Genomic DNA, 27,155 nt, shown 5'->3' on the forward strand with positions numbered 1-27,155 from the left:
TCTCATATAATACACCACATTTTATGGCCACGAACCTCCTTTTATATTTACAAAATGCAATAAAAGTCATTTTATTTTTAAATCCCTATAGATAGAGTATTCTTTTAAATCTTCACATTAGAAAAGTCCTATAAATATATATTTTTTATTTGTAATAAAAGAAGTCTCAAGATAATTTTATTATAATATTGCATCACTTATTTAATTATGAGCTATGCTTTAATCCCATATCAAAATAATAGCGTTATTATTAACTAATATAGGGGCAGATGTATTATTCTATAGGAAAGGATTATTTTCCCTAAACTTAATCGTCAATTTAGCTTCAACTTTTTCTACGCCATAACATGACTATATTCCCCGTGTCGACATTATATTTTCTATGTCGACGATCTCATATAACTTTCCAACACGTGTCATAAGGACTCACCCTCACTAAATAAAACCAAAATTTTGAAATAGATCCCAATATGTAAAATATATATTTTTTTATACGAACGAGCGGTGAGAATTAAGTAATAGTGTCAAAAACGACAATTTAAATAAATATACAAAAGAAAAGCTTAAAAAGGAAATTTATTTTTTTTTTTCTTTTTTTAAAAAAAAGGTTAATAAGGACCGTTGGTGCAACATCCAGAGTCCACACACACGAACCATCCCGGGGAAAAGGGTTCACCACATCCACAACCGACTCGGGAAGGCACTGGGTGGGTCCCACCGTGGCTCGCTTTTTTCTACTATTCAATTCTCACCCACTCACTCCTTTCTTTCCAGAGCTTTCGCGCCCTTCTTCTTCTTCTTCTTCCTTTCTCTCACTTCATTTCTTAGTTCTGCAACTCAACTCAACTGTATGATAACAGAACCACACGTCTTTCTGATTTCCAAACCCTAAATTATGAGCTTAGCCTCCTCATCAAATCTCGGCTCCTTAATCAATTTCAATCCTCGTGATCAGTACTGCTTTCGCTCCTTTTTCTCCCCAAACCCTCTCCAATTTCGTGAATTTCGAGTATACCGTCGCCGGAGACTCAAACGATGCCGGAAATTTCCTATGCGAAGTCAATTGGGGCCTGTCGACGATTTTTTACTGACGTTGACGGCGCAGCTTCCGTCGGCGAAATCGGTGGAGTTTTTTGCTCCGGTGATCGGGTTAGCGTCTGGTTTTGCTCTTTACGCTTCGCGTTTTGGTTACGGGAGGGTTCCGGAAGGTACTGATATTGGGGAGTGGATTATGTTCACCAGTCCGACGCCGTTTAACCGGTTTGTGTTGCTGCGGTGTCCATCGATATCGTTTGTAGGGAGTGAGTTGTTGGAGGATGTGAATGAGAAGCTTGTTAAGGAAGATAGGCACTATGTGAGGCTCGATAGTGGGCGGGTTTTGGTGCATGGCGGTGACCGTGGTTTGGAGGAGAAATTGGAGTATCAGAGAGTGTGTTTGAGTACGGATGATGGGGGAGTGATTTCGTTGGATTGGCCTGCGAATTTGGATCTTAGAGAGGAGCATGGATTGGATACTACTCTGTTGCTGGTTCCGGGTTCGACTCAAGGTAGCATGGACATCAATATACGGTCCTTCGTTTGTGACGCTTTGAAGAGTGGTTGTTTTCCAATAGTCATGAATCCCAGGGGTTGTGCTGGTTCACCTCTCACAACTGCAAGGTAACAGCTTTGCTTCGTTATTACTTATTACTGAGGTTTTTTATTAGTTTATTTCTTACATTTTGATTGGTTTATGTTGAAAGTGCTTTATGAATAACTACTTTGGTGAGCTGAGTATGTTGAACATATATGTGGGTACATACACCATTAGATTGGGAATCATGTGAGAATAGTACGCTTGCTTGTATGTTTTGTCCGCGTACGTGGTTTTTCCGATCCTATTTTATATATTCGCGAAGATTATCAATGGGGATACACAGAATATTCTACTCTTGTATTTTAATCTTTTATATATGCTGGAAAAAAATTTATCCTACCTTTCTGGAGCCAGTAGATTTCTTCCGGGCTTTTTGTTTTTGGAAAACCATATATCTGTTAGTAGGACTTCTCAAACGACTTTATTTTATGTAGGTTATTTACAGCTGCTGACAGCGATGATATCTCCACAGCTGTACATTACATCAATAAAGCAAGGCCGTGGAGTACGTTGATGGGGGTTGGCTGTGGTTATGGCGCAAACATGTTGACGAAGTACCTGGCTGAAGTTGGAGAGGGGACACCGCTCACTGCTGCAGCATGCATAGATAATCCATTTGATTTAGAGGAAGCCACAAGATCCTCTCGTCACATGGCTATTGATAACAATCTCACTAGTGGACTGATAGATATTCTGAGATCTAATAAGGTGGACAACGGAATCTTGACAGTTCAAAAGCAGAAGTCCTAATGTCGTGTCTTCCTTTTATGCCGACCAATTTACAGAAGTCTTTGTAATGGTGCTTGTAACTTATCTACTTGATTGCTTGCTTGATTATGTAGGCAATATTTCAAGGAAGAGCTAAAGGGTTTAATGTTGAAAAGGCTCTATCGGCAAAATCTGTTCGTGATTTTGAAAAGGAAATTTCTATGGTTTCTTATGGTTTTGAAGCCATTGAAGATTTTTATTCGGAATCTAGTACAAGAAATTTGATTGGAGATGTGAAGATTCCTGTTCTTTTCATACAGGTATTTTGTTAATTTTTATTGTTGTCTCCCCCTCAAGTTCTTATAAAATTACAGTTGTCCTTGCTTATATGCTGTTAAAAAACATGGTCGACCAAGCATCCCCACCCCTTCTTCTGAAGTGGTAAGCATTTCAGCAAGAAATGTTTCACGGGCTAGATGATTCTCACAATGTGAGAATTTTTAAAACTAGAAACTTAAGCATTTCAGCAGACTGTAAAGATATACATGAAGAAATACTTTCCCCTACTTCATCTCCATTCTAAATGGAAATATCTGAAAGACAGTGTTGACGTGGGTGCCAAGTACCGAGAATGCGAGAGTTTAAATTTCCAAATCCCTGTAACATGCATTGATGCATACACTTTTATGTCTTTGATGGCCTTCCACATTCACCTATGGTATTCTTCTTTGGGCATGAATTGTCTGGATGTAGTTAAACGCAATACTTTCTTGGTTCTTATGCATAACTAAAAGGCTCTTACTAACATATTCATTATCAGAATGACAATGGTTCTTCACCACTCTTCTCAATCCCACGCAGTTCGATAGCTGAAAACCCATTCACCAGCTTGCTCTTGTGCTCGTGTTTGCCTTCTAGTGGCATCTATGGTGGTAGGTCTGCTATAGCTTGGTGCCAGCAACTTACGATTGAGGTAATGAGATTTGATTATTTAATTGTTTATTTACCTCAGGATCATACGATACCTTATATATAAATATTTAATATATGAAATCATTGTACCTATGACTTGGTATTTCTTTGAGAAAAGTAGATTTGAGCATGTTGATATTTTGACACACACACAACATTCTCTTTTTTAAAAACAAATTGATACAAATAACTTACGATGTTATTGAAAGAATTTAAACCTTTCTAAGTGGTGCATAACAATGCTTTGGTCGGATTATGCTGTATGGGTTGGAAAGACCATTGCATCCTGTCCACATCTACACCGTATCTCTTGGTTTTGAAGTCAATTATCATACCTCACAAAATTTGTTTTTCAAAAAAAGTACAGAACTTGTAAGAGGAGGAAACCTTTAGGATAATGTTTGGCATAGTTGCTAGAGCCAATAACGGGAAAAGGATAAAAAAAATGTTGCTAATATACTTGCTTGTTATTGAAATCGGGCCTCATTATAATAAAAAAACGTTAAAAACAATTAAGTTGGAAAACACAAGAGATGCCACCTCATGCGATATGGGGCATATTTACAATTACAAGTCTATATCTGATATATATTTGGTTCTCTTCATGTATTTTGGGTGGAAGTTGCATGTCAAATTCATTTTTAATTCATCTTCATTTCTGGAAGAGGCTGTGGGTTGGGTGCGATGTGAGGGGAGTTGGAAATTTGATAACTTGAACCATGTATTCTGATAAGCATGTTTGTCTTGATTCAGTGGCTCACAGCTGTGGAGCTTGGACTTCTGAAAGGTCGTCATCCTCTACTTGAAGATGTGGACATTACCATTAACCTGTCAAAAGGGTTAACCTTAAAGGAAGGAAAAGCAACCAAAAATACTAAGAAAGATACCAAGATTTTGGATCTTAGTCCTTCAAATTCTTTAAATAGATATAACACAGATCCTATTCATGAAATAGTTGAAGAAGGGGACACTGCTGCCAGCATGATCGTAAGACCCAAAAAGGAATTGCAGAAAAGACAGGGAGTTGAAGATAAGGGATTGCAGAAAGTGGAAAATGGTGCATTGGAGCAGACTAACACAGTCGATGCAGATATGGTTGAAGATGAGGAAGTCAGTTCAGAGGTTGAAAATGGTGAAGTGCTACAAACAGCACAAGTCATTATGAATATGCTTGATGTAACCATGCCTGGTACTTTAACAGAAGAAAAGAAGAAAAAGGTAAGTACCATTTCCCAATTTATGCTCCTAATGCTACAATTACTTGTCTCTGTTTTTTTTTTTTTTGACATGGACTCTTTATGTTTTTATTATTAGAGTAATATTTATTAGTTTATTTAGTATTGGTGAACAAGCAAACCACAATCTCACACAACCGTCCAACCTACAGCATCTAAAACCACATGTTGTGGTTTGGTAAAATCCATGACAACTCAAATTCCAAGCCTAAGTTTGTAACATGGTTCTTAAATATTGTAGATTTTGGTATTGAAACAAAGTTATACACGCATAATGCTATAGAGTCTAGTGTTTTTTTTAAACAAAAAAAATGTTCTATTGTGTTGACGTTACTATTAAATGATTTTATTTCTTAATTATTTTTATTTGTCGAGAATTTTATTCCTTAATTTCTACATGAAAGTGTTAGTAAGCATTTGTATCACAAATTTGATATATTCTATATGAGCTAACCTTTAAAATTTCAAATGAACAATGTGGGCAGCTCATAACTTCCATTATTGACTGCAGTGTTTGCTTTAGTCTAAACACTGGTGTTTATCTATCAAATATGTGCAGGTCATAACTGCCATTGGTCGAGGAGAGACAGTGATGACTGCTTTGCAAGGTGCTGTGCCTGATGATGTTCGTGAAAAGCTTACAACTGCTGTGTCTGGGATTTTGCGTGCCCAAGGCACACAACAAAAACTAACTGATCTCCTGAATATTTCTCGGAAACCCAGCGTGTCATCAGGATTGAAGCCGAAAATGGATGAAAAATCAACATCAAATGTAGAAGGTTTGTCAGAGGATCATCATCCGTCAGATCAGATGAAAAAGGCAGACACACTGTTAGATAGCTCTGCTAACAATCAACCAGGCTCACAGATGCCATCAGGTGGAACGGAAGCAGAGCTTCCTCAGTCAGATAGCTCTCAAAAGTCTGTCATTTCAGACCAATCTCATTCAGTGGGTAGTGATGGAAACAATACTAACGGTTCTCTCAAGAAAGAAACTAGTGATTCTGGAAAAAGTAACATTGGCGAAGATTCTTCCACAGGACAAGGTGTTGTAAGTTCTGAGATTGTTGAGAAGGAAACAGAAAAAGGGTCAATTGCTAATAACCATGCTGAAAAGAAAACTGAAGAAGCGAATCCTGAAGATCAGAAGGACCAAAATGTGAAAACAGTTTTGGCAGAAAAAAAAGACGATAATAATGCCAAAACTGAAGAGAAATCAGAGCCTGATCAAAATAAGATGACGGCATCTGGAGTGGTAAGTGAAAGCGTTTCACCTTCGGTATCTTCACCTGAGTCTCAATCAATGGAAAAGGAAGAGACTGATAATCAGAAGAAGGACATCAAGCCTGCTCCAGAGCAATCTAAGCCTGCCCCAGAGTCTACTTCTCCAACTTTTAGTGTTTCTCAGGCCTTCGATGCCTTTACTGGGATGGACGATTCCACTCAAGTGGCAGTTAACAGTATTTTTGGTGTGATAGAGGATGTGATATCACAACTAGATGTAGAGCCGGAACATGAAGATAAAGCTAAGGAAGAAGAAAACGATAACCCAATGGAGAATAATATGCCACAAAAGTCAGATGCCACTCCCGTCGACCAAAGTATACAAGCTGATAGAATACATGATTCTGAACATCAAGATATGGAAGAGCAAAATGATATTCCAATCCACAATACGGAACCACACAATTCAGATGCCACTCCTAATGACCGAAGTGCACAGCCTGATAAATTAAGTGATTCTTCTGTTTCAAAGCACCCTAGGAATGCCGAGGAATCCAATCAACACCCAATATCATCAAATGGGACTGATACAAAAGTTTTGAAAGACAGAGATACAGCTAGTTGTTTGGGTAAGGATGCAAATCAACAGAAGGATCAATTAGTTGGTAGCAATCTTCTTCTTAAAAGTTCAGGTAAAATAAAAAAAGTAGATAAAATTCCATCGCACATTACTCCAAATACCTTTGGTAGCTCTTCCTTTAAAGAGAATTTGCATAAATATCATGCCTCAGATATACCTTTAGAATCACTAGATTCAGATGCAACTACTGCTCTTTTGCTCGAGTATATTCCAGAAGAAGGTCAGTGGAAACTACTGGAACAACCAGGAAATAACGGAACTCCTGTTGAAAAAGAAGCTCAAACCAGCTCACCTACAGAAGGGGATGGCAAAGTTATCGAACCATTGTATGTAATATTAGATTCGGAAACACACCAAGAACCAGTAGAAGAGTTTGAAACTAGTTACAAAGAAGAAAATATTGAAATTGATGACAACATATTAGTGGAGTTAACGCTGTTTGTAGAGAAGATAATATTGGATGCCTTGAAGGTTGAAGTTGGTCGCAAGCTAGGTGCAGCTGGTACGGATGAATTTGAACCCAATCTTGCTAGTGATTTGGAACAAGTGGCAAATGCTGTCGCACTATCTGTTCGATATGATGTGAGGCATGCTTTGGTTTCCAATGTTGAATACCTTAGTGTTGATAGTATTTTGGAAGAAGTTGATACACTTAACGGAGAGCACATTGTTGCGGCTATATCTTCTGCTGTTCAGGAGAGCAGTCACCTGAGAAAAGTACTCCCAGTTGGTGTCATTGTTGGCTCTATATTAGCTGCACTGAGAAAAAAATTCAGTGTTGCTACACTGCAGGATGATGACACTCTCAATATTGAAGCCGGAAACATAGGAGAAAAGTATCTTGATAAGATTGAAGTTGCTGAGGCTCAGCATATACCTTCTGAAAAAACTAAGAGCAATGGCCTGTCTGAGGATTTGGTCCCCGAGCAGGAGGAAAATGATGAACCAAATGATGGAAATAATGCATCTGTCATGGTTGGAGCTGTTACTGCTGCTTTAGGGGCATCTGCCTTACTAGTGAACCAACAGGTAATGGTTAAATCTATTAGAATTATGCATATATAAATAGTGTCACATGCTGAATAAAGTCATTGCTTATGTGAGATTTTTAATTAGCTGTACTTGTTTATTTGCTTTATGCTGGCAAAAACATTAAATGTTTGCTGTTGTGAACATCTCTTTAAAGAAGAGTATTTGTTTCCTTCATGTCACTATACAGATATTCGGCTGACATTTTTTTGTTTGTACCATTTGTTTTATTCTTTGATTGATTAGAACGTGCAAGAACTTTTTGAATCCAATGGAAATGATGTTAATTCATCAAAGTCCTCAAACATGAGTGCTGGCAGTCAAAAGGATAAGGTGTCTGAAAAACACCAAGGGAACCTTGTAACCAGTCTAGCTGAAAAAGCCATGTCAGTTGCTAGTCCAGTGGTACCCACAAAGGAAGATGGTGGAGTGGATCAAGAAAGGTCTTACTGCATTACTAGTACATTCCTGAGATATATAAGCTTTTCCATTCTTTCTTCATATTTACATTAATATGTGTAATGTTTTGAGCAGGCTGGTCTCAATGTTGGGAGATTTAAGTCAGAGAGGTGGCATTCTGAGGCTTGTAGGAAAGCTTGCTTTGTTATGGGGTGGTATACGGGGTGCCATGAGTTTGACCAATAAGCTTATTTCAGTTTTTCACATAGCTGAGCGTCCCTTGATCCAAAGGTGAAGTCAATGTCTAATGTTGCAGCAATGTTGGAGAACATTATTGAAGTTCATTTGAACTACCTGGATTTCAAGACTTACTTCTTTGCCCGTATTTTTTGTGTAGGATTCTTGGGTTTGTGTGTATGGTGCTTGTTTTATGGTCACCAGTTGTCATTCCACTGCTTCCAACTCTTGTTCAGGGCTGGACTTCAAAAAGCCCCTTAAGAATTGCTGAGCTTGCTTGCGTAATTGGGCTCTACGTCGCTGTTATGATACTTGTTATGCTATGGGGTAAGAGAATACGTGGGTACGAGAATCCTTTTGAACAGTATGGCCTGAATTTTACATCATTGGCACAGGTATAGATTGGACATATTCTTCGTATCTGGCCACATTTATTTTTTGCAATCATGTGAGCTTCTGATATAACTACATTTCTTTTTCTCTACATAATGATTGTCTCCTGCAAATTTGACAAGCTAGTAGTTATAAGAAAGAAGCTTGATAATAGGATTTAAAGTTTGCGTCCTGTGAGAGGCAAATAATTGGTGGAACCAATTATATGCTAATTTTCTATATGGAACCATTTATTCATCTTCTTTGCTCAAATATAGTTATTCCTTCTGCTTGCAGATTCTAAACTATTTAAAAGGCTTAGCTGGAGGAATTATGCTTGTATTATCAATACAAGCTGTGAACGTAGTACTTGGCTGTGTGAGTCTCTCTTGGCCTTATTCTCCATCTTCCTTTGATGTGTTGACATGTCTCAAAGTGTATGGTCAAATGCTTATGATGGTTGGTAAAGGCATTGCAACGGCAACTGGTGTTGCCCTAGTAGAAGAATTGCTATTCAGGTCATGGTTACCTGAAGAAATCGCTGCTGATCTTGGATACCATAGAGCATACATAATATCAGGGCTTGTGTTTTCCTTAATACAAAGGTATGCTTATTTTTTTGTGCAATTACTTTTTTAAATTTCAAAAAATTATGGGATGTTCCTACACAAAAAATAAATTATGACATTAAATCGAAATGCACAAACATTTCTCACTTTCTTAGTTTTTCAAAAATAATTCCTCATTTGATCTCTTAACCTTAGGTTTGGATATATTTTAGGGATTTTGCAATTTTAGTACTTGTTTGTTTTTAGACCGACTTAGCTGTTGCTTACTTAATATCATTCTAATACTTTGTATACTATAAAGTAATTCTGAATTGTACATATTCACATTGATAAAAGGTTATGCATATATTTCTGTATTCACCAGACTAATTTACAATGACCACAATGGTATTAATTAAACAACAGGGCACTAAAACAAACAACAAAGTATAATTTTATGAATTTCTTTGTATAGAAGTGGTTAAATGTTAATGGGGTTGTCTTGTTAGTGCATTCAAGTATTCTTTTGATATTTTTGAAGAAGAAAAAAAAACACGATTTTTCACTGAACTTGAACAGAACACAATGTTTATACACTAGTGTTCCAGAGAGTATATTATTTTGTCAAGCACAAAATAGTACGTTTGTAGCTCCTCTTACATATTTTGGTCAGTAAAGGACAAATCTCATTATGAGGTGTGGCTAACATGATTATTTAATTGGTAGTTATTGATATTTTTTTTTCTTTTGTTTTCCTGAAAAAAAATACCGTTTGCTTTTTCATACTGTTAATATGACCAAAGCATTTTCTCTTTTGTAGTTCGGTTAAAAAAATGAAAATTACACCAATACGTGATTTGGATTTGACAAAGATTACTTCCTGTGTTTGATTTATACTTACAATTGGTGGTGGAATTTCAGGTCTCTGTGGGCGGTACCAGGGCTATGGCTTCTATCTTTGAGTTTAAGTGGAGTACGCCAAAAAGCACAGGGATGCCTCTCTGTTCCAATTGGAATAAGGGCCGGAATATTGGCATCGAGTTTTGTCTTGCAAACAGGTGGTTTTCTGACTTACAAGCCTAATTTCTCGCTCTGGCTGACTGGGACTCAACCATTCCAACCTTTTACTGGATTATCCGGTTTCGCATTTTCCTTACTGATGGCCCTAATTTTATATCCTAGACAACCTATGCAAACTAAGAGTTTAAAGATTCAAACTCAAGGGTAAAACATCAAATTTTGAATAGTAGGGTGTGTATAATGTGGCCTCAATAGTTAATACCTGTTCTGTTGGTCTTAGTTATTTTCCACGGTTGATGTTGAGAAATATTTTGCAAAATGAGATTAGGAGATTGACAAAATACAGCACAGGAACCATGGTTGTTGGTTTCTGCGAGGGAGTAGTTCCGTTCTAGACTTCTAGTTCTTGCATCTCAACTGGGAAATGCTTAGGCACTTTCTAGTTGGCCAAAATCTCGAATTTGTTGAGGCAAAAAATTTTGAAGTGGAAGACGGAAGAGAAAATTTCATGATGTCTTGGTGGAGGGTGCAAATTGGGTTTGGCTTTGAGTTTTGACCCCTGTACAAGCTCGTCGTCATATGATGATGTATAGTGTATAGTAGTATAGTGTATATTGTACAGTTAGATTCCGACAGCAAATCGAAAAGTTTATTAATTTTTAAATTCATTTATTGGGTCGTGATCCACGCTGCATACAGGAGTCTAGATGGTTTCACATTTACCATAATTTTTATATTTTGGTCGATATAATATTAATAAATTTTCTTTTTACCAATCTGTGATAAGGGTGTTCATCAAACCGTCCGCACCGCAAAAAAAAATGCAGTTTGAAATTTTTTGCGGTGCGGTTTGAATTTTTTCTAATTCGCGCGGTGCGGTTTGCGGTTTTGAATTTTTAATATGCGGTTTAAACTGCACCGCACCGCATACTATAAAAATATTAATTTTTATATTTATTTAGGTCCAATAAGTGAAGGCTCAATTTAAGCCTACTAATTATTGTATTGCTGAAAAGAAAATTTACATGATATATTAACTTTTGTTATTTTTTTACAAAAATATTGTCAGGTGGTATTTTTTATTTTTTTACTGTATTTTTTTATAAGTATCATACTGCAGTATACTGTGTTAAGTTTTTACTGATGTTCTACTGGTGTTTTACTAGTGTTCTACTGTTGTTTTGAGTTATATTGTTTTGTGTTTTACTGGTGTTTTATAATAACACAGTATTTTTGAAAAAATTTCCGTGTGAGTATTTTTGTAAAAGTTAACTAAAATTTCAATATTTTTGTAAGTTTCCCTTGTTGAAACTTGAATTTTTTTTTTTCATATTTATTTTCAAATCTTATGATATTTTTGATAAATATTGCTCAAACTTTATTGTATTTGTGATAGTTTAATTACTTAATGATAGTCTAAACTACATAAACAGTACCGCACTGTACTAATTTTTTTTGTGGAGGACCGCGAAAAGTTAAGAGAGAGAGAGATAATTGGAAAGTAAAACTGATGTAAGGCAAAGCAAAGCTGACATTCAATTTGAATGAATGGGTTAAACACCCAAGTTCAAACATTTGCAAACCCGGAAATGAAATATTACAAACAAATATAAAACTCGACAAGATCGAAAAAGAAAAAAAACAAAAACAAAAACAAAAAAAGAAAGGTAAAAGTAAAGCCTTGATGTAATCACAATCGAGAAAACAATTATTCCTCAAGGTAAAAAAACTCCACTTTGCCAACCAAATTTGCTTCCGCCTCTTATTTACTCATCATCATATCAATCAACCTCACCCTTCGCTTACTCGTCCACAGCAAGGGGAACAGACTCAGCCTAATCACAACAGAAATCAAATCATCACATTCAGAAATTTATAAACTTGTTACTTACTGAACAAAGAAACAATTTTAGAAACTTACCAACTTACGGTACTTAAGAGCATAGAACATTTCAAGGTAACGACGGCTCTCTTGATGGTCAAGGTTAGAAACATGTTTCCAGAAGCCATAAACTCCAGTCAAAGTCAGTAGCCTCTCAGAGTAAATCTTCCATGTGTACCTGTCAAAAAGAGACACAAACCACTCTTAATACCCCCATCAAAGCACTCTAAATAACAAGCGTGAAGGAATCAACTACTCTTATTTTTTTGCTTACTTCTCATAAATACGTTGCAACCCTCCCTCTGAAATTTTGTCCCAGTGAGAAGGGTCAACCTTGCACTTCTCGAAAAACTCAACAAGAGTCTCAGCTGCTCTATCACCATGATAAGGATCAATATGGTAGCCTGATTTTCCATGTACAATGATCTCAGCAGGGCCACCTTTGCAGGTAGCGAAAGTAGGCAAACCACAAGTCATGGCCTCAACAACAGTCAATCCAAAAGCTTCATACACAGCAGGTTGGACAAAAGCTCCCTTGGTATCACAGATGTACCTGTACAGCTCACCATTCCTCACTCTGTTCATCTGAGAAGAAATCCATCTGAACTGTCCATTCAGCTTGTATGTCTCAATGAGTCCATACATCTTTGCCATCTCAGCCTTCTCTTCAATGTCCTTAGACTCCTTTCTCCTGTCACCAGCTACCACAACAAGGTTGACTAGCTCTCTCAGCTTCTTGTTCTTCCCGTACCACTCTACTAGCCCCGTGATGTTCTTAACACGGTCCAACCTCGCCATTGTGAAGATAATGGGCTTGTTGCGGTCCTTCAACACACATCTGTTCGAAAACAATATCAACCAAAGGGTGAGTTCTTAAGTCATGACATGCCATGATCAAATATGGGGAAATCCAACATAGGAATTGGTATAGAAAACTTACATGTGCTCCTCATTCTCGACATCACTGTAGAGAAGCTCTTCGATTTCGGGGTGGAAGTAGGTGAGTCTCTTTTCCGTCTCGGTGTAAGGGAAGTAGATGCTCATGTCAGCTCCAGGAGAGACAATGTTGAACTTGGGGTCGAAAACATCAATACCGTGAACAACTCTGTAGAGTCCGGGAAGAGTGAAAGCGGTGTGGCTCTCGTACTGTCCCACAGTGTCCTTACTGAAAAGGATTGGAAAAATAGAAACAAAGACTGATTTAGTTTCCTGAGATTAAACAACAAGTAAAACCATGCACGAATGAAAGAAAACAGAGGAGAGGAGAGGATTTATCACCTTCCAGCAATCTCTTGGAAGGTACTGGTGATGATGAAATCAGTGTGGTTCATGGCAATGAGATCAGCAGTAAACTGGCAAGAGAAATGGTACTTCTCTTCCAACTTTTTCCAGTAAATATCTGAATCAGGGTACTTAGTTTTCTCAAGGGCATGGGCTATGGTACACTGCAAGTGCATACAAACAACAAATGAGAGTCATAATAAAAAGTCATTTTAAGTTGTGAAACTCAAAACATGTAAAGATAAAAAAAGAAGGCTTAACAAACCTGTGTGACCCCTAGTTTGTGGGCAAGAAGGGAGGCAACGATGTTTCCATCACTGTAGTTTCCAATGATAAGATCAGGCTTGCCCTGCAACTCCTTGGCAAGCTCGTGTGCAACATCCTAAACAACAACCCGAAATACTCTTTTCTTTAGTCTCTCACAATCAATCTAGTGTTCATTCAAGACCAAACAAACAAACAAAAAGAACTCTTTTGTCTTACCTCTGTGTAGGTCTCTAGGTATGGCCAGACTTCAAATCTTGAGATCCACTTGCGGACCATTCCTTTCTCGTCCCTGAATGGCACTCGGAGAATGTGTGTGTGTTCTGTATCGTAAACTTTCTCCAATCGCTGACCACAAGTGGTTCCTACAGCATCAGGGAGGAGCCTAGTGATCTGGATATACAAAACACCACAACCAACCATTAGAAAAAAGAAAACAAAATACAAATTACATGAAAGAAAGTTGGAAACTCTTATGTGACAACTTACAATGAGAATACGAGGTTTAATGTCAAGTCCTTGTTGCTTAATTCTAAGAAGCATCTCATTCTCCAAGGCACGAACTTGGTCCAAGATGTAAACAACCTAGTTGTTGAAGTGAAAAAGTACAAAAAAGTTTTAGAATTTATCAACAAAAAGTTACTTAAATCAAAAGACAAGAGAGTCAAAATCTGTTTTAGCTAACCTGGCCTCCAGTATCAGGGTACCCCAAAACATTGTCTTGAGCAAAGTATCCATGAGGAGAAAGAATGACAACGTTAAACACCATTGGAATTCTGCCAAGGAACTTCTCAAGTGTGCAAGGGTCAGGTGCCTCAAGAAGATCCAAGAGAAGCTGAATCATCTCCAACACGCGCTCGGCGGTGTCACCCCACCCTCTCTCCAAACCAATCTCCTGGAACTTGTGTTCGAATTCAGCGTATGGTGTTTCGGGGGCAAGACTGGTCAGGTACTCCTCTGCCTTCCTTAGAACATGTTGAAGTCCATTCAGGTTGTGAATTCTGTCATTCAGCATCATATTCTGCATAAAACACCACAAACAAAATCAATAACATGAGAAAGCTCTTACCTTCATAGATTTTCTTCAGCAATTCATAGAAATTTTGTATTACCTTTCCCTTGTAGCAGTGAACTCGGAGGAACTCGAGAAGAGGATGCATGCTCTCCTTGTCATGGAAAAGTTTTGCAGAAAGGTGGCGATTGAGAAACTCCACACCATTTCCAATGGACTTGGAAAGAGTTGGACGAGGGAAAGAGGCATTGAATGGCTCAAAGTCCAATTCAAGCACAAAGTTGCCATTGGCGCTGAACACAGTAAAAGAAAAAAAAACCTTTATAAATTAAGAGGATAACAAATCAAAAGGAAAAACCTTTTTTAGATCAAAAAAAGATAAAATCATACCTTCCATCAACAAGCTCTTCCTTGAAATGCAAGTACTCAGAAACCTGCAACTCTTCAATAACAAGAGCATGGACGTTCACTCTAATGTATTCCCACACACCAGGCCTTGGGCGCACAGCAAGAGCAACCCATGGAGGTAAGCATATGGCTTCCTGAGTAAACCAAAAGGGTTGACAAAAGTTTCAAACTTTTACTCAAAAGAACCAAAAAAGAAAAAAACTTTATTCCAGTAATAAAGATCCAACAAGTTTTACCTGAGTGGCTCTCAGAACTTCACCAAAAGCTCCATCCAAAAGTTTCTTCCTGTTCACTTCTGGGATGGCTTCAAACTCAGCAATGATCTGGTGGGGCTGAAGGAATCCCTTTCCTTTGGCCTCGATCCTATAACATCATCCATAATTCTTTTCATGGTTCCATTTATTGAGCTTTTACAATAACAACAAGGGTCATAACACAACTAAGTACCTGGAAAGAAGAGCTACAATTTCGTTTCTGTGAGCAGAGAGAGTCTCATCCAACCTCTCTCGGAGGCTGTGGACACGGGTCAGAGCACGCTCAGGCATGGCTTAAGCTAGCTAGCTCAGTAAGATCAGACAAACCTTAAAACTGCAGAGAAAATCACGGACAGAAGAATTATCGTTATGACAAGATCTAAAAGGTCACTTATGATAAGAAACAATGGATAATAATCAAATTAAAGTCAAAACAAACTTTTACGTAAACGAATTTAATATTCTAGAAGTGTTCAAGTTTTTTTCTAAACAAAAAAACCTACCACTCCCAACAACAACAACCCCCACAAAAATATAACAATTATTAAAATTAGAGCACTATCCCAATACAACAATGGTGATTATTATTATAATTATTGTTATTATTATTATTCTCAATGACCCTTTGCAGCACAACCTCTGTTTTAGATGTTTAAACAATTAGATCCAATCATAAACACAAAAATTTCAAAACCCAACACTTTCAGAGTGGATGACAGAATTAAATTTGAAAGCAATCATTAACAATTTTGGCTTTTCTAAACCAAGTAACGCCATACACGTTGATTAAAAACTACATTTAAGGCAAAGTTGACAGAAAACAACAGATTTGACCGGACAGAATGTTACGTGTAATGATTCTTCCTCCGAAAAAAATGTGTTAGAGCAACACAAATCAAAAGAAAACACCTGTTCTTTTTCTTCGTCAATCCACAGAATTTCGGTCAAAGTAAAATTTTAAGTTACTTAACGAAATATTGAAACAGAGCATCTAGTATGAATAAAACACAGTACCTTCCCAGTTAAACATGGGATTGAAAAACATTGTTTAGAGCATAATGATCGTATAACTTAAACAGGGTCGGTCATTAAAACCAGAGAAAAGAAAACTTGGGATTTTAAAACTAAAGCAGAAGAACATAAACAAAGAGAAGATAAAGTTAAGAGGAAGAGAGTAGAAGAAGGGTACATTAACAGTACAATACCTTAATAAAAACGCAAAGAACAGACGAGAGTAAAAGGAAGTAATACGTAGAAGTGGTTTGCAAAGGCTTGGTTTCTGGGGACATTTATAGAGCCAAAAGCACAAGAGAAATTTCTTTTATCTTTTTTCTTTTTGACAAAAGTGGAGATAATAAATACAACATCAAAGGAAAATATATAATATTTTAATGATTTTTTTAATATATAATATTTTAATGGTTTTTTAAATTTAATATTTGTACACTAATTATTAATAAAAAAAAACATAATTATATTGTTTAATGTATTTTTTAAATTTGAAATTAATTATATAGTTTTAAATTATCATCCTAATCTTTTATATTTTTTTTTTCTTCCATTTAGTTGTCGTTTTTGGATTTTTTTCTTTTTGGACTAAGGGATTATCTTTCTATTTGTTTATTCTTACACAAATATAAACATTCTAGAGTCTATACTATTTTTCTAGATGGTAGTTTAGTAAATGTACCCATAATTGCAATTTATAACATTCTAGAGTCTATACTATTTTATGCAATTTAAAGCGAAAGTACACAAAAAGAAAAATATAACATAGTGGATTTTTTTTTGGGTGGTGTGTTGAGTAATACAACATAATATGATTTTTTTTTCTTGAGTAATATTACAAAATGGATTTAAGTATTTACGCTTTATTTAAAAAAAAAAAAGAAATACATTTCAAAAAATGGAAAAGGAAATAGGAAGCAAATTACGGTTTGGTTGCTTGAACTTTTAGATGGTGTGGTGTGGGGTCAAATAGTTACCTAGGAAGAAGAAAACTCTGAAGAAAATATATTTGGCTTGGAATTTTTCTAGTCTGGTGTTGATCAAAAACTATGACTTACATTTTTGTTATTTATTTATTGCACTTGCTTATACCTAAGTTCATGCTTATCTTCTTCAAGCCCAAATTAAAATAATAGTAATAATAATAATAATAATGTACACCTAATGATGTAACTTTGGTATGTACAAAATATTTGTATTTGTTATACATTACTTTGTATGTTGCATCCATTTTATTCCACTGTAAATGTCAAACTACCTAAGAAAAATAAAAGTACTAAATATATATATAAGAAAAATGACGATGACTGGAACCAAATATACATTATTTAAAGAGAAATGTGGTACTTATCACTTTCTTATATATTAATATTATTATTGGTTTAATTAAATATAAAATATTATGTAATAACTTTAGAGGTGGTAGAGAATATTATTAATTAATCTTAAAAATAACATATTTAGAGGCAGTAGAGACTCCGAACGCTAACAATACTCTTATTAAAATATCAATATTGGGCTATTCGGTCACCCATAGGAAGATTCCTATCCGTGAATAGACCGAAAATATTAAACTACCCAAGTTTCAAGTCTAGAAAATAAAATGTAATATCTCTCTCTCTCTCTCTATATATATATATATACATTAAGAGCATTATAATATTAATTAAATGGGAAAATATAAAAAACAATAAAACAGAGCATTTTGCACTAAAATTCTATTATCTAGTTGAGATGAAAGAGAAAGAGAAGTGTTTACCTTAGGAGGTAGAAGAAGGAAAATATGGAACTGGCTTTAGTGATGAGAATATAAAAATGAAATGAAAGAAAGAAAGAATGGAAGAAAATGGATCTCTAAAAACAGGTTGAACGCAATGAAGGAAAGAAATGAAGGGAAATGAATGAGGTGATGAGGTGAAGAGAGCAATGGGCAAAGGCCCTTTTTATATGAGAATGAGAGGTGGAAACTTCACTTCTTTTTCACATGTTCCACTCCACCTTCCTCTTTTACTTTTTACTATTTATGAGTCTACTACTGGATTATGCAAATCTCTCTTTTTTTTTTAATTGATAATGCCACTCTCTCTCTCTCTCTAGAAAAACAATGATTACCACCACTCTTACCTTCCTGTGGTTTCAGTGTAGTTTTCACTAAACCGCTTAACACATTTTTCCTTATCATCTTTTTTCTTTAATTTTATATATACTACATATATAGTCCCACGTACACTACTTGGTTTTATACTGTTTTAATATTTATGGTTGTAGTGTCAAATTAATACAACACCTGTCCTCTCGCTCTCTTTTTTTTTTTTTTCTTCAATTCTTTAATTAATGAATATTTAAATAAAAAAAAATGGGGTACTAGTTTTTTCTAAAGCCTCTACTCTTGTAATTATTTGACTTATATAATGTTCGGTATTCTTCTGTGTCCCTACTTTCCTTATTATTCAATTCAATTATCCAAAAAAAAAATGATAGTTATAATTTGAAGCACTCTTGTTCTTGTATTGTAGGATATTATATAATATATGTAATAATTTTTTTCTGGTTCCGACATTTAAATTCCAAACCTGTAAACATCCGCCACGTCACCATAATCAGCGGCAATTTTGTCAACTCCATGCATAGTGCTAAGCAAACTCTCTTTTGTACTCTCTTTTACACTCTCTTTCTAATTGAGTGACATGTGTAACAATTTAAATTATGTTTAAAAATAGTTACAATTATGTCCTTATTTAGTTTTTATTAATGATAATTAAAATGATTCATCTCATTTATTTATTTTTTATTTTTTTTAAAACTAATAATTAATCTATTTATTTTTACTGATAATTAAAATGTGTGATTCTATTTACTTGTTTGTTTGTTTTTTAGACAATAAAAAAACTTAATTAAATTATATAATTTTTTTTTATTAAAATTTCATTTTTTTAATAGACAATATGTACCACAATAAATTATTCTTTTAATTTCTTTTATAATAAATATTGGCTATTTACTTTATAAAAAATGGAAAAATATTTCTTTTCATATATTTTGTATCAATTTTTTTTTATTATTTTTCATTCATTTTTTTTTTTTTGCTTCGTATCATTCTTTTAAAAAAAAAATTCTTGTTTTTATTTTTTTACATTCCCTTAAATAGTTCTCAAATTTCTCTCTAATCAAATATGTATATATATGTTAAATCAATTAGTTTTTTTTTTTTTTGTCTATTCATAAAAATAATTTTTTTTTACTTAAAAAAATAAAACAAAAGTAAATCGATCTAACATATACTATTGAATAGGCATAATTATATTAGTTTATTTTTTTTCTTTTATTATTATTTTTTAAATCTTTTCTTTTAATATTTCTTTATATATATATAAAAATATGAAATAAAATAATTTAAAGAATGATACAATATGGAAAAAAAAAAAACTGATGTAAAATTTATTGAAAAAAAAAAAAAGAGTTAGTGTTTTTTATTTTTAATAACATAAAATATTACATATTTATTATAAAAAAGATGCATAGTAGTATACATTATTTAGTAAAAAAAATATGAGAAATTAATAATATAGTCCAAAAAATAAACAAGTAAATGAGATAACACATTTTAATTATTAGTGAAAGTAAAAAGGGTATAATTGTAACTATACTTAAAGATATTTTAAAAAGTTACACATGTCACTCAATTAGGAAGAGAGTGTAAAAAAGAGTGCAAAAGAGAGTTTTCCTAGCACTCCTCATTGAGCTAAGAGCAGCTCCAAGGAGACTGCAAAATCATTATATGGTGTATGTATTTGATCCAAGGAGGCTGCATATCATGCAGCATTTTGTAGATTTCTCTACAGTGCACGGCATAGTCACGGCATCTTTTTTTTTTTTAGTTTTTTTTTAATAATTTAAATAATATTTATATATATTTATATTATTATATTTTGTAAAAATAAGAATTATTTTTTTGAAAATTTTTTAATACACATTTTTAAAAGTGATGTACGAATCTACTTCTATTTATTTTGGCATCCGATAAACTTTTTTAGTCTATTTTTTTTTATATAGTAGTATACATTATAATTATTTAAGACATCCTGTAAAATTTAAAAAAAATTTAGAAAAATTTAATACGCCGAAAATAATGCACTTCTTTAAAAGTGGTGCACTGATTTACTCCTACCTGTTTCAGCATTCGGGAGACTTGTTTAGTCTTTTTTTTTATGGTCGTGTACATTATAGTTATTTAAAACATCCTGCAAAATTTTTAAAAATTTAAAAAAATTTAACATGCCGAAAATAAAATTCAAACTTTCTGTTGCGTGACTCTTTTATTTAGAAGAATACATTGTAAAAGCACCTTATAATATTTTTTTTTTGTGTAAATTTAAATGTGAATATTATGTTATTGCAATATGATATTTTAATTTATCGAATTTTGCCGATTTTACAGTATTATTGTCTTTAATCACATTAGTAAGTTCATTTAAATTATTAGTTAAATATAAAAATTGTGGTAATTTTTGTTAATTAATATGATATTATTTTTTTTATTTTATTAAAAAATTAATATAATAATAAGGAATATTTTTTTAGTGTAATTTTTGGTGTTGTGGTTGGAGTAGAAATAATTTTTGACACCAAATTTAGTGATAGTGCAACACTAAATTTTGTGTCTCCTCGAAGATGCTCTAATAATCAAATTTTCTCTCTTTTTTTTTTATTTTGCTATTTCTTAATTAAACTCCATTAAATATATTTTTTTTAAAAGAATAAGAAATAAAGGAAATAAACGGCTAAAAGGTTTCAGAATGTACGGAGCTTGGTGAGCTTTCGTCAATAAAATGAAGCGAAAGAAATACTTAGATCTTCTGTTCAGAGATGACGTGTAATTTTTTAATTGGATGATCCGACTGCGAATCAGTTTACGATTTCAGATAATTATAACATGGGTGGGTCCCAGTAGCAAAGCTAAACTAAGTATTGGGTGTAAGTGGGTCCCAAGCAATGAAATTGGTGGATAACTTTCATTGAAAAAAAGACAAGCTAATTCCTTCAAAAACTGACGTGGCAACACACACCGACAAAACAAATCAAAAACCTAGTACATGTTTGGCATCATAACTTAAAAACTGTTTTTTGTTTTTAAAAACAGAAAATTGTTTTTAAAAATAATTTAGCTTGTTTGGCCTTGTTTTTTAAAAACAGTTTTCAAAAAACAAAGTTACAAAAAACAAGAATTTTGAAAACAACAAAATGTTGTTTTCTGTTCTAAAAACCAATTCACCTTTGGTGAATATTGTTTTTAAAAATCACTAACCAAACATGACTTGTGTTTTAAAAACTTCAAAAACTATTTTTTGTTCTCATTTCTAAAAATAATTTTTTAAAACAAAAAATAGAAAACAATACCAAACATACTCCTAACCTTTCGGATTTTTCTTTTTTTTGTTGAGGGGACCTAATCTTTGGGATTTGGGTAAAGGAGCAAAGCATATACCATATAAGAAATAATAGTTGCTAAACTCTGCTTTTTTGGATATTCATTGATTATTCAAATCCCAAAATTATAAAGAGATTAATTAAGTTTTTTTTTAAGAGTACATACATACAAGTTGGCTCAAAAGAAAATCCATTGGTTACTTTTCAAACAAAAAAAAAAGTCCATTGGTTATGGTTATAGGTGGTTTTATGGGATCAGTGGTTTTTGTGGGACACAGATTTTATCTGGTTTTGTGGATACATCACGTGTTGGGTGGCATAAATTATATATATTATGTTTTTTTTCAAAATTTTTATTTGAGTGGAATTTATGGTCTTGTTGGGTAGACGACTTTTGGATTTGTCACTTCGGAAAATACTAAACAGCTAAATAATAAAGGTGACGCTATTCTTGTATCTACCAAAAGGGTTTTCATATAAGTTATAACTATACTATAGTCCATACATGTACTATTGTTACTATAAACTTTATCACTTTTAGTTTAAATCAAACAATATATAAAATACTTCTATAGTTATATGACCAATATGCATATATACCATACATATAAGTATATTGGAAATGACAATGCATGTCCCTATAGTGTATAATATAACAACTAAATTAAATTCAATGATAAACACAATGTATGTATGTAAACTCTTTCTTTGGTGAATAGAGAATAGGCTTCAACAAAAATTAGAGCAACCACCCAATTAAAATATCATATTTTGTGGAAAATAAACATCCATAAAAAGTTAAAATCATACGTGCTACGCTTTACTTTTATAATATGTAAGAATTAATTAGAGTGCTTCATTTCACTATTTTTTATTGAACTTCTAAAACTTACAATTGAAATATACACTCGGAAGCCCACTAGGATGAGTAACGCAACTTGTATAATGTTAGAATTAAATTAAAAATTGGTGAAAAATAATTTAAAATATTAGTGGGATTAGGATGTGATGATATTAATTAATCAGTTTTTTTTTTTGACAACATTTTATTCTTAATAAGAATCAGCAAATGCAATGTATCTCGATACATATGATACATGGCGGTATATGTATAAACGGTGTGCCTATTAGAGTTGTAAATACGGTCCGAGTTTTTGACACGACACGAAATTGATACAATTTCGGAGGGTACGAGCATGATCCGACATAAAAAAAAATAAGTTTGAACACGACACAATACTATAAATTGGCATGATACGACACAAAAAAAATAAACTTAAGCATAACACGGCACAAAAGCAAAACAGACTAACCCGAAAGCATAACACGTTAAAAATTCTTATAATAATAATAGTTGTTATAATATGTGCTTCCAAAAAGTATACACATGGCATTCCCAACTCATAATTAATCATCTAAGGTCTGATCAAAAGCCTTATTAAGATAGCGTACCCAAGATATGTACAGAAGGATGGGTCTCACACTGACCTATTTGAGGCACAAGATAATTACACCCAAGACCAGATCTCTCTAGATTCGGAAGGGCGACCTGTCCAAATAAAAATGAGTAGTTGAGACTCTCCGGATGAGCATCTGGGATACATCCAAAAGGGCATTCCAAGAGGCGTTCCGTGAACCTAGTTCAGGATGGCATGACAAAGCCCTCTGACATCGAATTCCATTGAGTCAGGAGATTGTTCCCTGTGCCAAACCCTAAGAGTACGCCCACTACCAAAAGGAAATCCCCCATTAGTCCGACAGACACTAGTACACAAAGACGGCGCGCAGGCATGCCATTTGTCAAATATCGCGTGGTCTCTCCAAACGTACGGATCACCTTCACCCCGTGGGTTGGGCCTTAATTTATGGGTCCAAAGTCAAACATATTTTATGTATTTACCCAATTAGTGTGGGTCATATTACATGCAAATCTTAGAGGATCGCGAATATATCTAAACCTAAATCCTAGCTTATAAATATTATATTATACCCTCATATAAAGAGTTGGAAATTCATTGCATAAACAGTACTATAGCAAGAAACTAGGATTCTTAAGCTTGTAAACTAGAATTTATTAACACAAGAACCACGTAATAATCTCAATCTTTTACTTTCTACTATTTAATTTAATTTTTCAACTCTTACTATAATCAATTTCTTAAAAATCTCAATAAACAACAACAACAATAAAAAATAATACATATGTGTTTACTAATAAATATTAAAATTTTAATCATTATAATTAATTTTTTATATAATTATGTGTAAATTATTGTGAAAAATTATATAAAAATAATTGAAAATATAAAATTGTATATAAACAAGTGACTAACTCATTAATTGTAAAAAAATATATAAGAAAATAAAATCCGAGTCTGACCCGTATAAGATAAAGGGCTAATCCATTTATAAAGAATAGGTCGACCCGAATATAAACACAACACTAAAATATAAGTTGTATCAAGCTTATTCTTTAATATATTAACACAGTATGACACGATTTATATTTTTTTATGAACCAGCACGATATGACTTTTATTATTACGGACTTTTCAAAATATAGACCAAATTAGCACAATACATATTTATTTACTTATCTACAACTATATGTGTATATGTATACAAAATAAATGGTATATATATTTGCTCAATTATACAAATATGCACGAATTAATTGTCACATAATTTTACATTAATATATAAAACAAACTCTTAATTTATTTTTCTTCCGAAAAAAAAAAAAACTCTTAATTTATTTTTTTGGGGTTGGGTGGTGGTAATTGGTATATAGTGGGGGCTATTATATACCTATACATATATGTGTGGGTGTTGAAACTCGTTGTTGGATATTAGGACCAGCCCGCAGCCCCAAAAGCTGCTTCTACAAGTTTTTGTTTACTGCATGTCATTTTCTTATATTTTCCTTATAACTATAGGGTTTGGGGTTATGTTGGTTGTTGGGTACACTTTCTTAATTTCCACATTCATTATATGCCTTCTTTTATGAAATTTCCCACATCATTATTCCGTAAAAAGAACATGGATGCTAAGCTCATACCCAAAAATATAGATTTTGGTTTTGGATATAAGTGATTGTGTATGATAACAAATTTATGAATATGACATAAAACATTGAATAGTGCATAGAGACGTATCCAATTTCTCCATCCAGCTGGCAAAAGTATAATTCTAATAAATTATTCATAAAATTGAAAAATAATTTACAAAAAAAATAAAAAAAAATCAAGTTCTTTTTAATTTTCACCTTAAGCTCAAAATATCTAATTCCTTCCTTTCACCTTTATTGTTGATTTCTCAACCGGTCATCATGCTTTGAAGGGTGAGAATAGATTGGATAGAAATATTATAAAAATTAACCAAAAGAATAAAATAATTTATATGAAAGGCTAATTAGGATTTTTGTCCTTGAACTTTGACATGTACCAAATCATGTCCCCTGAACTTTTAAGGTCATTGAAAATGCCCCCTGAACTATTGAGATTGTTGGATTTAAGGACTTTTTTCTAATTTTAGTAAAAAAATCTAAGATGGATGAAAGTTCAGGGGACATAATTTCGTACATGTCAAAGTTCGAAGGGCATGATTTGGTCGATATCAAAGTCTGGGGAACATGATTTAGTACATAAACAATCATTGAAATAGTAAAATTGAATAAAATTAGACAAAAGTCCTTAAATCTAACAATCTCAATAGTTCAGGGGCATTTTCAATGACCTTAAAAGTTCAGGGGGCATGATTTGGTACATGTCAAAGTTCAGGAGGCAAAAATCTTAATTAGCCTATATGAAAATTTTATTCTATTAAAAATTTGGGATAATTTTACCTTATATCTTTATCTAAATTTGTATTTCCATAGTTAGAAGAAAGATCGAATTGCTCATCCAACTTATTTGCTTCTAATATTTTCTTTTAGAACATAATAATTTTTTTTTCTATAGTTTTTCTCCAATATTTTTAATATCAAATCTAATTTTATTCAAACATGACTTCTATGTGTGTTGGCATCTCCATTTTCCTCACGACTTTTTGAAGCATAGCTAGTGGTCATCAAGTTTTTCTTTTTGAAGTTCTTGATGGAATTTTCTAAATAGTTAATCTTTGCTAAACGAGTCATTGCATTAATATTTTCTCAAAATTAACAAGCTTTGTTAATCATTACATTTCTTTTTAATGACTTAGGTAGACTTTATCTGACTCAAATAAGATGCATAAAAGAGTTTATGGAGAAAGTTAACGTTGCCCAACACCTATAATATCTATTGTATTATAACATTTGTTTTAATATAATAGCTTTTATCCCCAAAAAAAAAATCTTGCCTAACACCAATTACAATTGGAGCCTATGCATAACTGATAAATGTATCCTTTCAAATTTTCATCTTCAACAAAATAAAATAAAACATTGTCAATAGTATTATTTTATTTTTTTAATAAAGTGTTATTTTTTTTATTATTTGTATTGGGCTACTTTTAAAATGGGCTTGATTAGAATGAGGGTAGGCTCATAAATCATGATTAAGATATTGAGTGAGGGCTTTTGTGAATTGGGCTTTAATAAATTGAGTGAAGTGAATTAATATATGTATATATCTACATGTGAAAAGTTTGATGTATATATTTGAGTGAGGGCTTAAGTCTACATATGAGCTAAAGTCTCTCCATCCCTGTATAGAAGTATATTATAGATGAGGTCTTGCTATATTTATGTCACACTACGGCCAGACTGGGCTAAAACGGGCTAGCCCTGCGCCTAGGGCTCACCCAACCAAAGGGACCAAAAAAATATTTTTCATTTAAAATTATACATATTATTTTTAGTAATTTTTAAAAATACCACATATTTTTTTAAATAAATGGCCCAACAATTTGTTTTCTCCTAGGGCCCACCAAATCTTAGGATCAGACTTGCACCAGACTAGACATAGCTTTATGTGGTCAATAAACTATGTCAATTTAGTGTTGGGTTTTATGCCCTAAATAAAACTCTTTACAATCTGATTAGTTATCAATATAAGAAATTTGAAGTGATTGATGTTTGCATGAATTTTAACATGCTAATAGTTTAATATGTTTATAAATTTTATACACAAAATCGGTTAAATCCAGATCATATGTTTATTCACAATTACAGTATCGTCAACACAGTGGAATGTGTTTGTGATCATATGAATCAAAAGACTCGGTCCCTGTTTCATCAGTGTTTTGGATTTACACTAATGTGATAATCAGCGATGATGTGTACTTACACTTGGAGTAAGTGTTATGTTCTTTCCAGGACATTAGTAAAGTATATAAGTTTCGAATGTATGGAGTATACATTGGACTGGACCGATATTGCAACTAAGTTAAGATATTACAAACTTACCGTTATATATATCTTTCCAAGTCAATATCAGTAGTTGATCTTAAGATTAAAAGAATCTAAATCCTGATATGCTTAGGCTCAACTCAGGAGTTCTATTCATGTTCTTTGATTTATTGGTTAAGTCTACTTTAATGTCAGGGTGATACGTATATTTTGGGAACATGATAGTATGATTGAGTGGGAGTGCTGAACATAAATATGGAATCTATAGCT

The 27,155-nt window shown here is 33.4% G+C and overlaps 2 protein-coding genes across 7 annotated transcripts; one reads left to right on the forward strand and one right to left on the reverse strand.

Moving 5' to 3' along the window:
- Nucleotides 1-498: 498 nt before the first annotated feature.
- LOC115705482 (uncharacterized) lies at nt 499-10,703 on the forward strand. 2 transcript variants are annotated; one of them, XM_030632821.2, is made up of 11 exons: nt 499-1,659; nt 2,071-2,344; nt 2,479-2,664; nt 3,165-3,317; nt 4,070-4,534; nt 5,111-7,444; nt 7,691-7,887; nt 7,979-8,134; nt 8,241-8,475; nt 8,750-9,057; nt 9,922-10,703. In XM_030632821.2, exons 1-11 carry the CDS (start codon nt 896-898, stop codon nt 10,226-10,228), a joined length of 5,379 nt encoding a protein of 1,792 aa, XP_030488681.2. In that variant the 5' UTR covers nt 499-895; the 3' UTR covers nt 10,229-10,703. The 2 variants fall into 2 exon arrangements, with proteins under 2 accessions (XP_030488681.2, XP_060961824.1); XM_061105841.1 differs by having other exon boundaries at nt 1,529-1,659; nt 2,109-2,344.
- An 830-nt stretch (nt 10,704-11,533) lies between these two features.
- Nucleotides 11,534-18,332, reverse strand: LOC115705483 (sucrose synthase). 5 transcript variants are annotated; one of them, XM_030632823.2, is made up of 14 exons: nt 17,889-18,332; nt 15,315-15,455; nt 15,104-15,230; nt 14,850-15,001; nt 14,560-14,752; nt 14,133-14,468; nt 13,937-14,032; nt 13,667-13,840; nt 13,449-13,565; nt 13,181-13,347; nt 12,843-13,067; nt 12,177-12,740; nt 11,942-12,080; nt 11,534-11,855 (listed from the first exon to the last, which is right to left on the reverse strand). In XM_030632823.2, the coding sequence occupies exons 2-14, from the start codon at nt 15,410-15,412 to the stop codon at nt 11,823-11,825; spliced, it is 2,421 nt and encodes an 806-aa protein (XP_030488683.2). In that variant the 5' UTR covers nt 15,413-15,455; nt 17,889-18,332; the 3' UTR covers nt 11,534-11,822. The 5 variants fall into 5 exon arrangements, with proteins under 5 accessions (XP_030488683.2, XP_060961831.1, XP_060961842.1 ...); XM_061105848.1 differs by lacking the exon at nt 17,889-18,332 and adding an exon at nt 16,327-16,562; XM_061105859.1 differs by lacking the exon at nt 17,889-18,332 and adding an exon at nt 16,136-16,329.
- Between the last annotated feature and the right edge of the window lie 8,823 nt (nt 18,333-27,155).

The sequence above is a fragment of the Cannabis sativa genome, chromosome 1, assembly GCF_029168945.1.
Source record: "Cannabis sativa cultivar Pink pepper isolate KNU-18-1 chromosome 1, ASM2916894v1, whole genome shotgun sequence".
In the NCBI taxonomy this organism is placed as follows: domain Eukaryota; kingdom Viridiplantae; phylum Streptophyta; class Magnoliopsida; order Rosales; family Cannabaceae; genus Cannabis; species Cannabis sativa.

What these genes read in the sequence shown, in the direction of transcription:
- LOC115705483 (XM_030632823.2), bottom strand. Translation starts at nt 15,412, where the DNA reads ATGCCTGAGCGTGCTCTGACCCGTGTCCACAGCCTCCGAGAGAGGTTG. An exon ending in AAGTTCTGAGAGCCACTCAG is followed by an intron (nt 15,002 to 15,103) that starts GTAAAACTTGTT and finishes TGGTTTACTCAG; the next exon opens with GAAGCCATATGCTTACCTCC. An exon ending in TTCCAAGAGATTGCTGGAAG is followed by an intron (nt 13,068 to 13,180) that starts GTGATAAATCCT and finishes AATCCTTTTCAG; the next exon opens with TAAGGACACTGTGGGACAGT.
- LOC115705482 (XM_030632821.2), top strand. Translation starts at nt 896, where the DNA reads ATGAGCTTAGCCTCCTCATCAAATCTCGGCTCCTTAATCAATTTCAAT. An exon ending in TCACCTCTCACAACTGCAAG is followed by an intron (nt 1,660 to 2,070) that starts GTAACAGCTTTG and finishes TATTTTATGTAG; the next exon opens with GTTATTTACAGCTGCTGACA. An exon ending in GAGCGTCCCTTGATCCAAAG is followed by an intron (nt 8,135 to 8,240) that starts GTGAAGTCAATG and finishes TTTTTTGTGTAG; the next exon opens with GATTCTTGGGTTTGTGTGTA.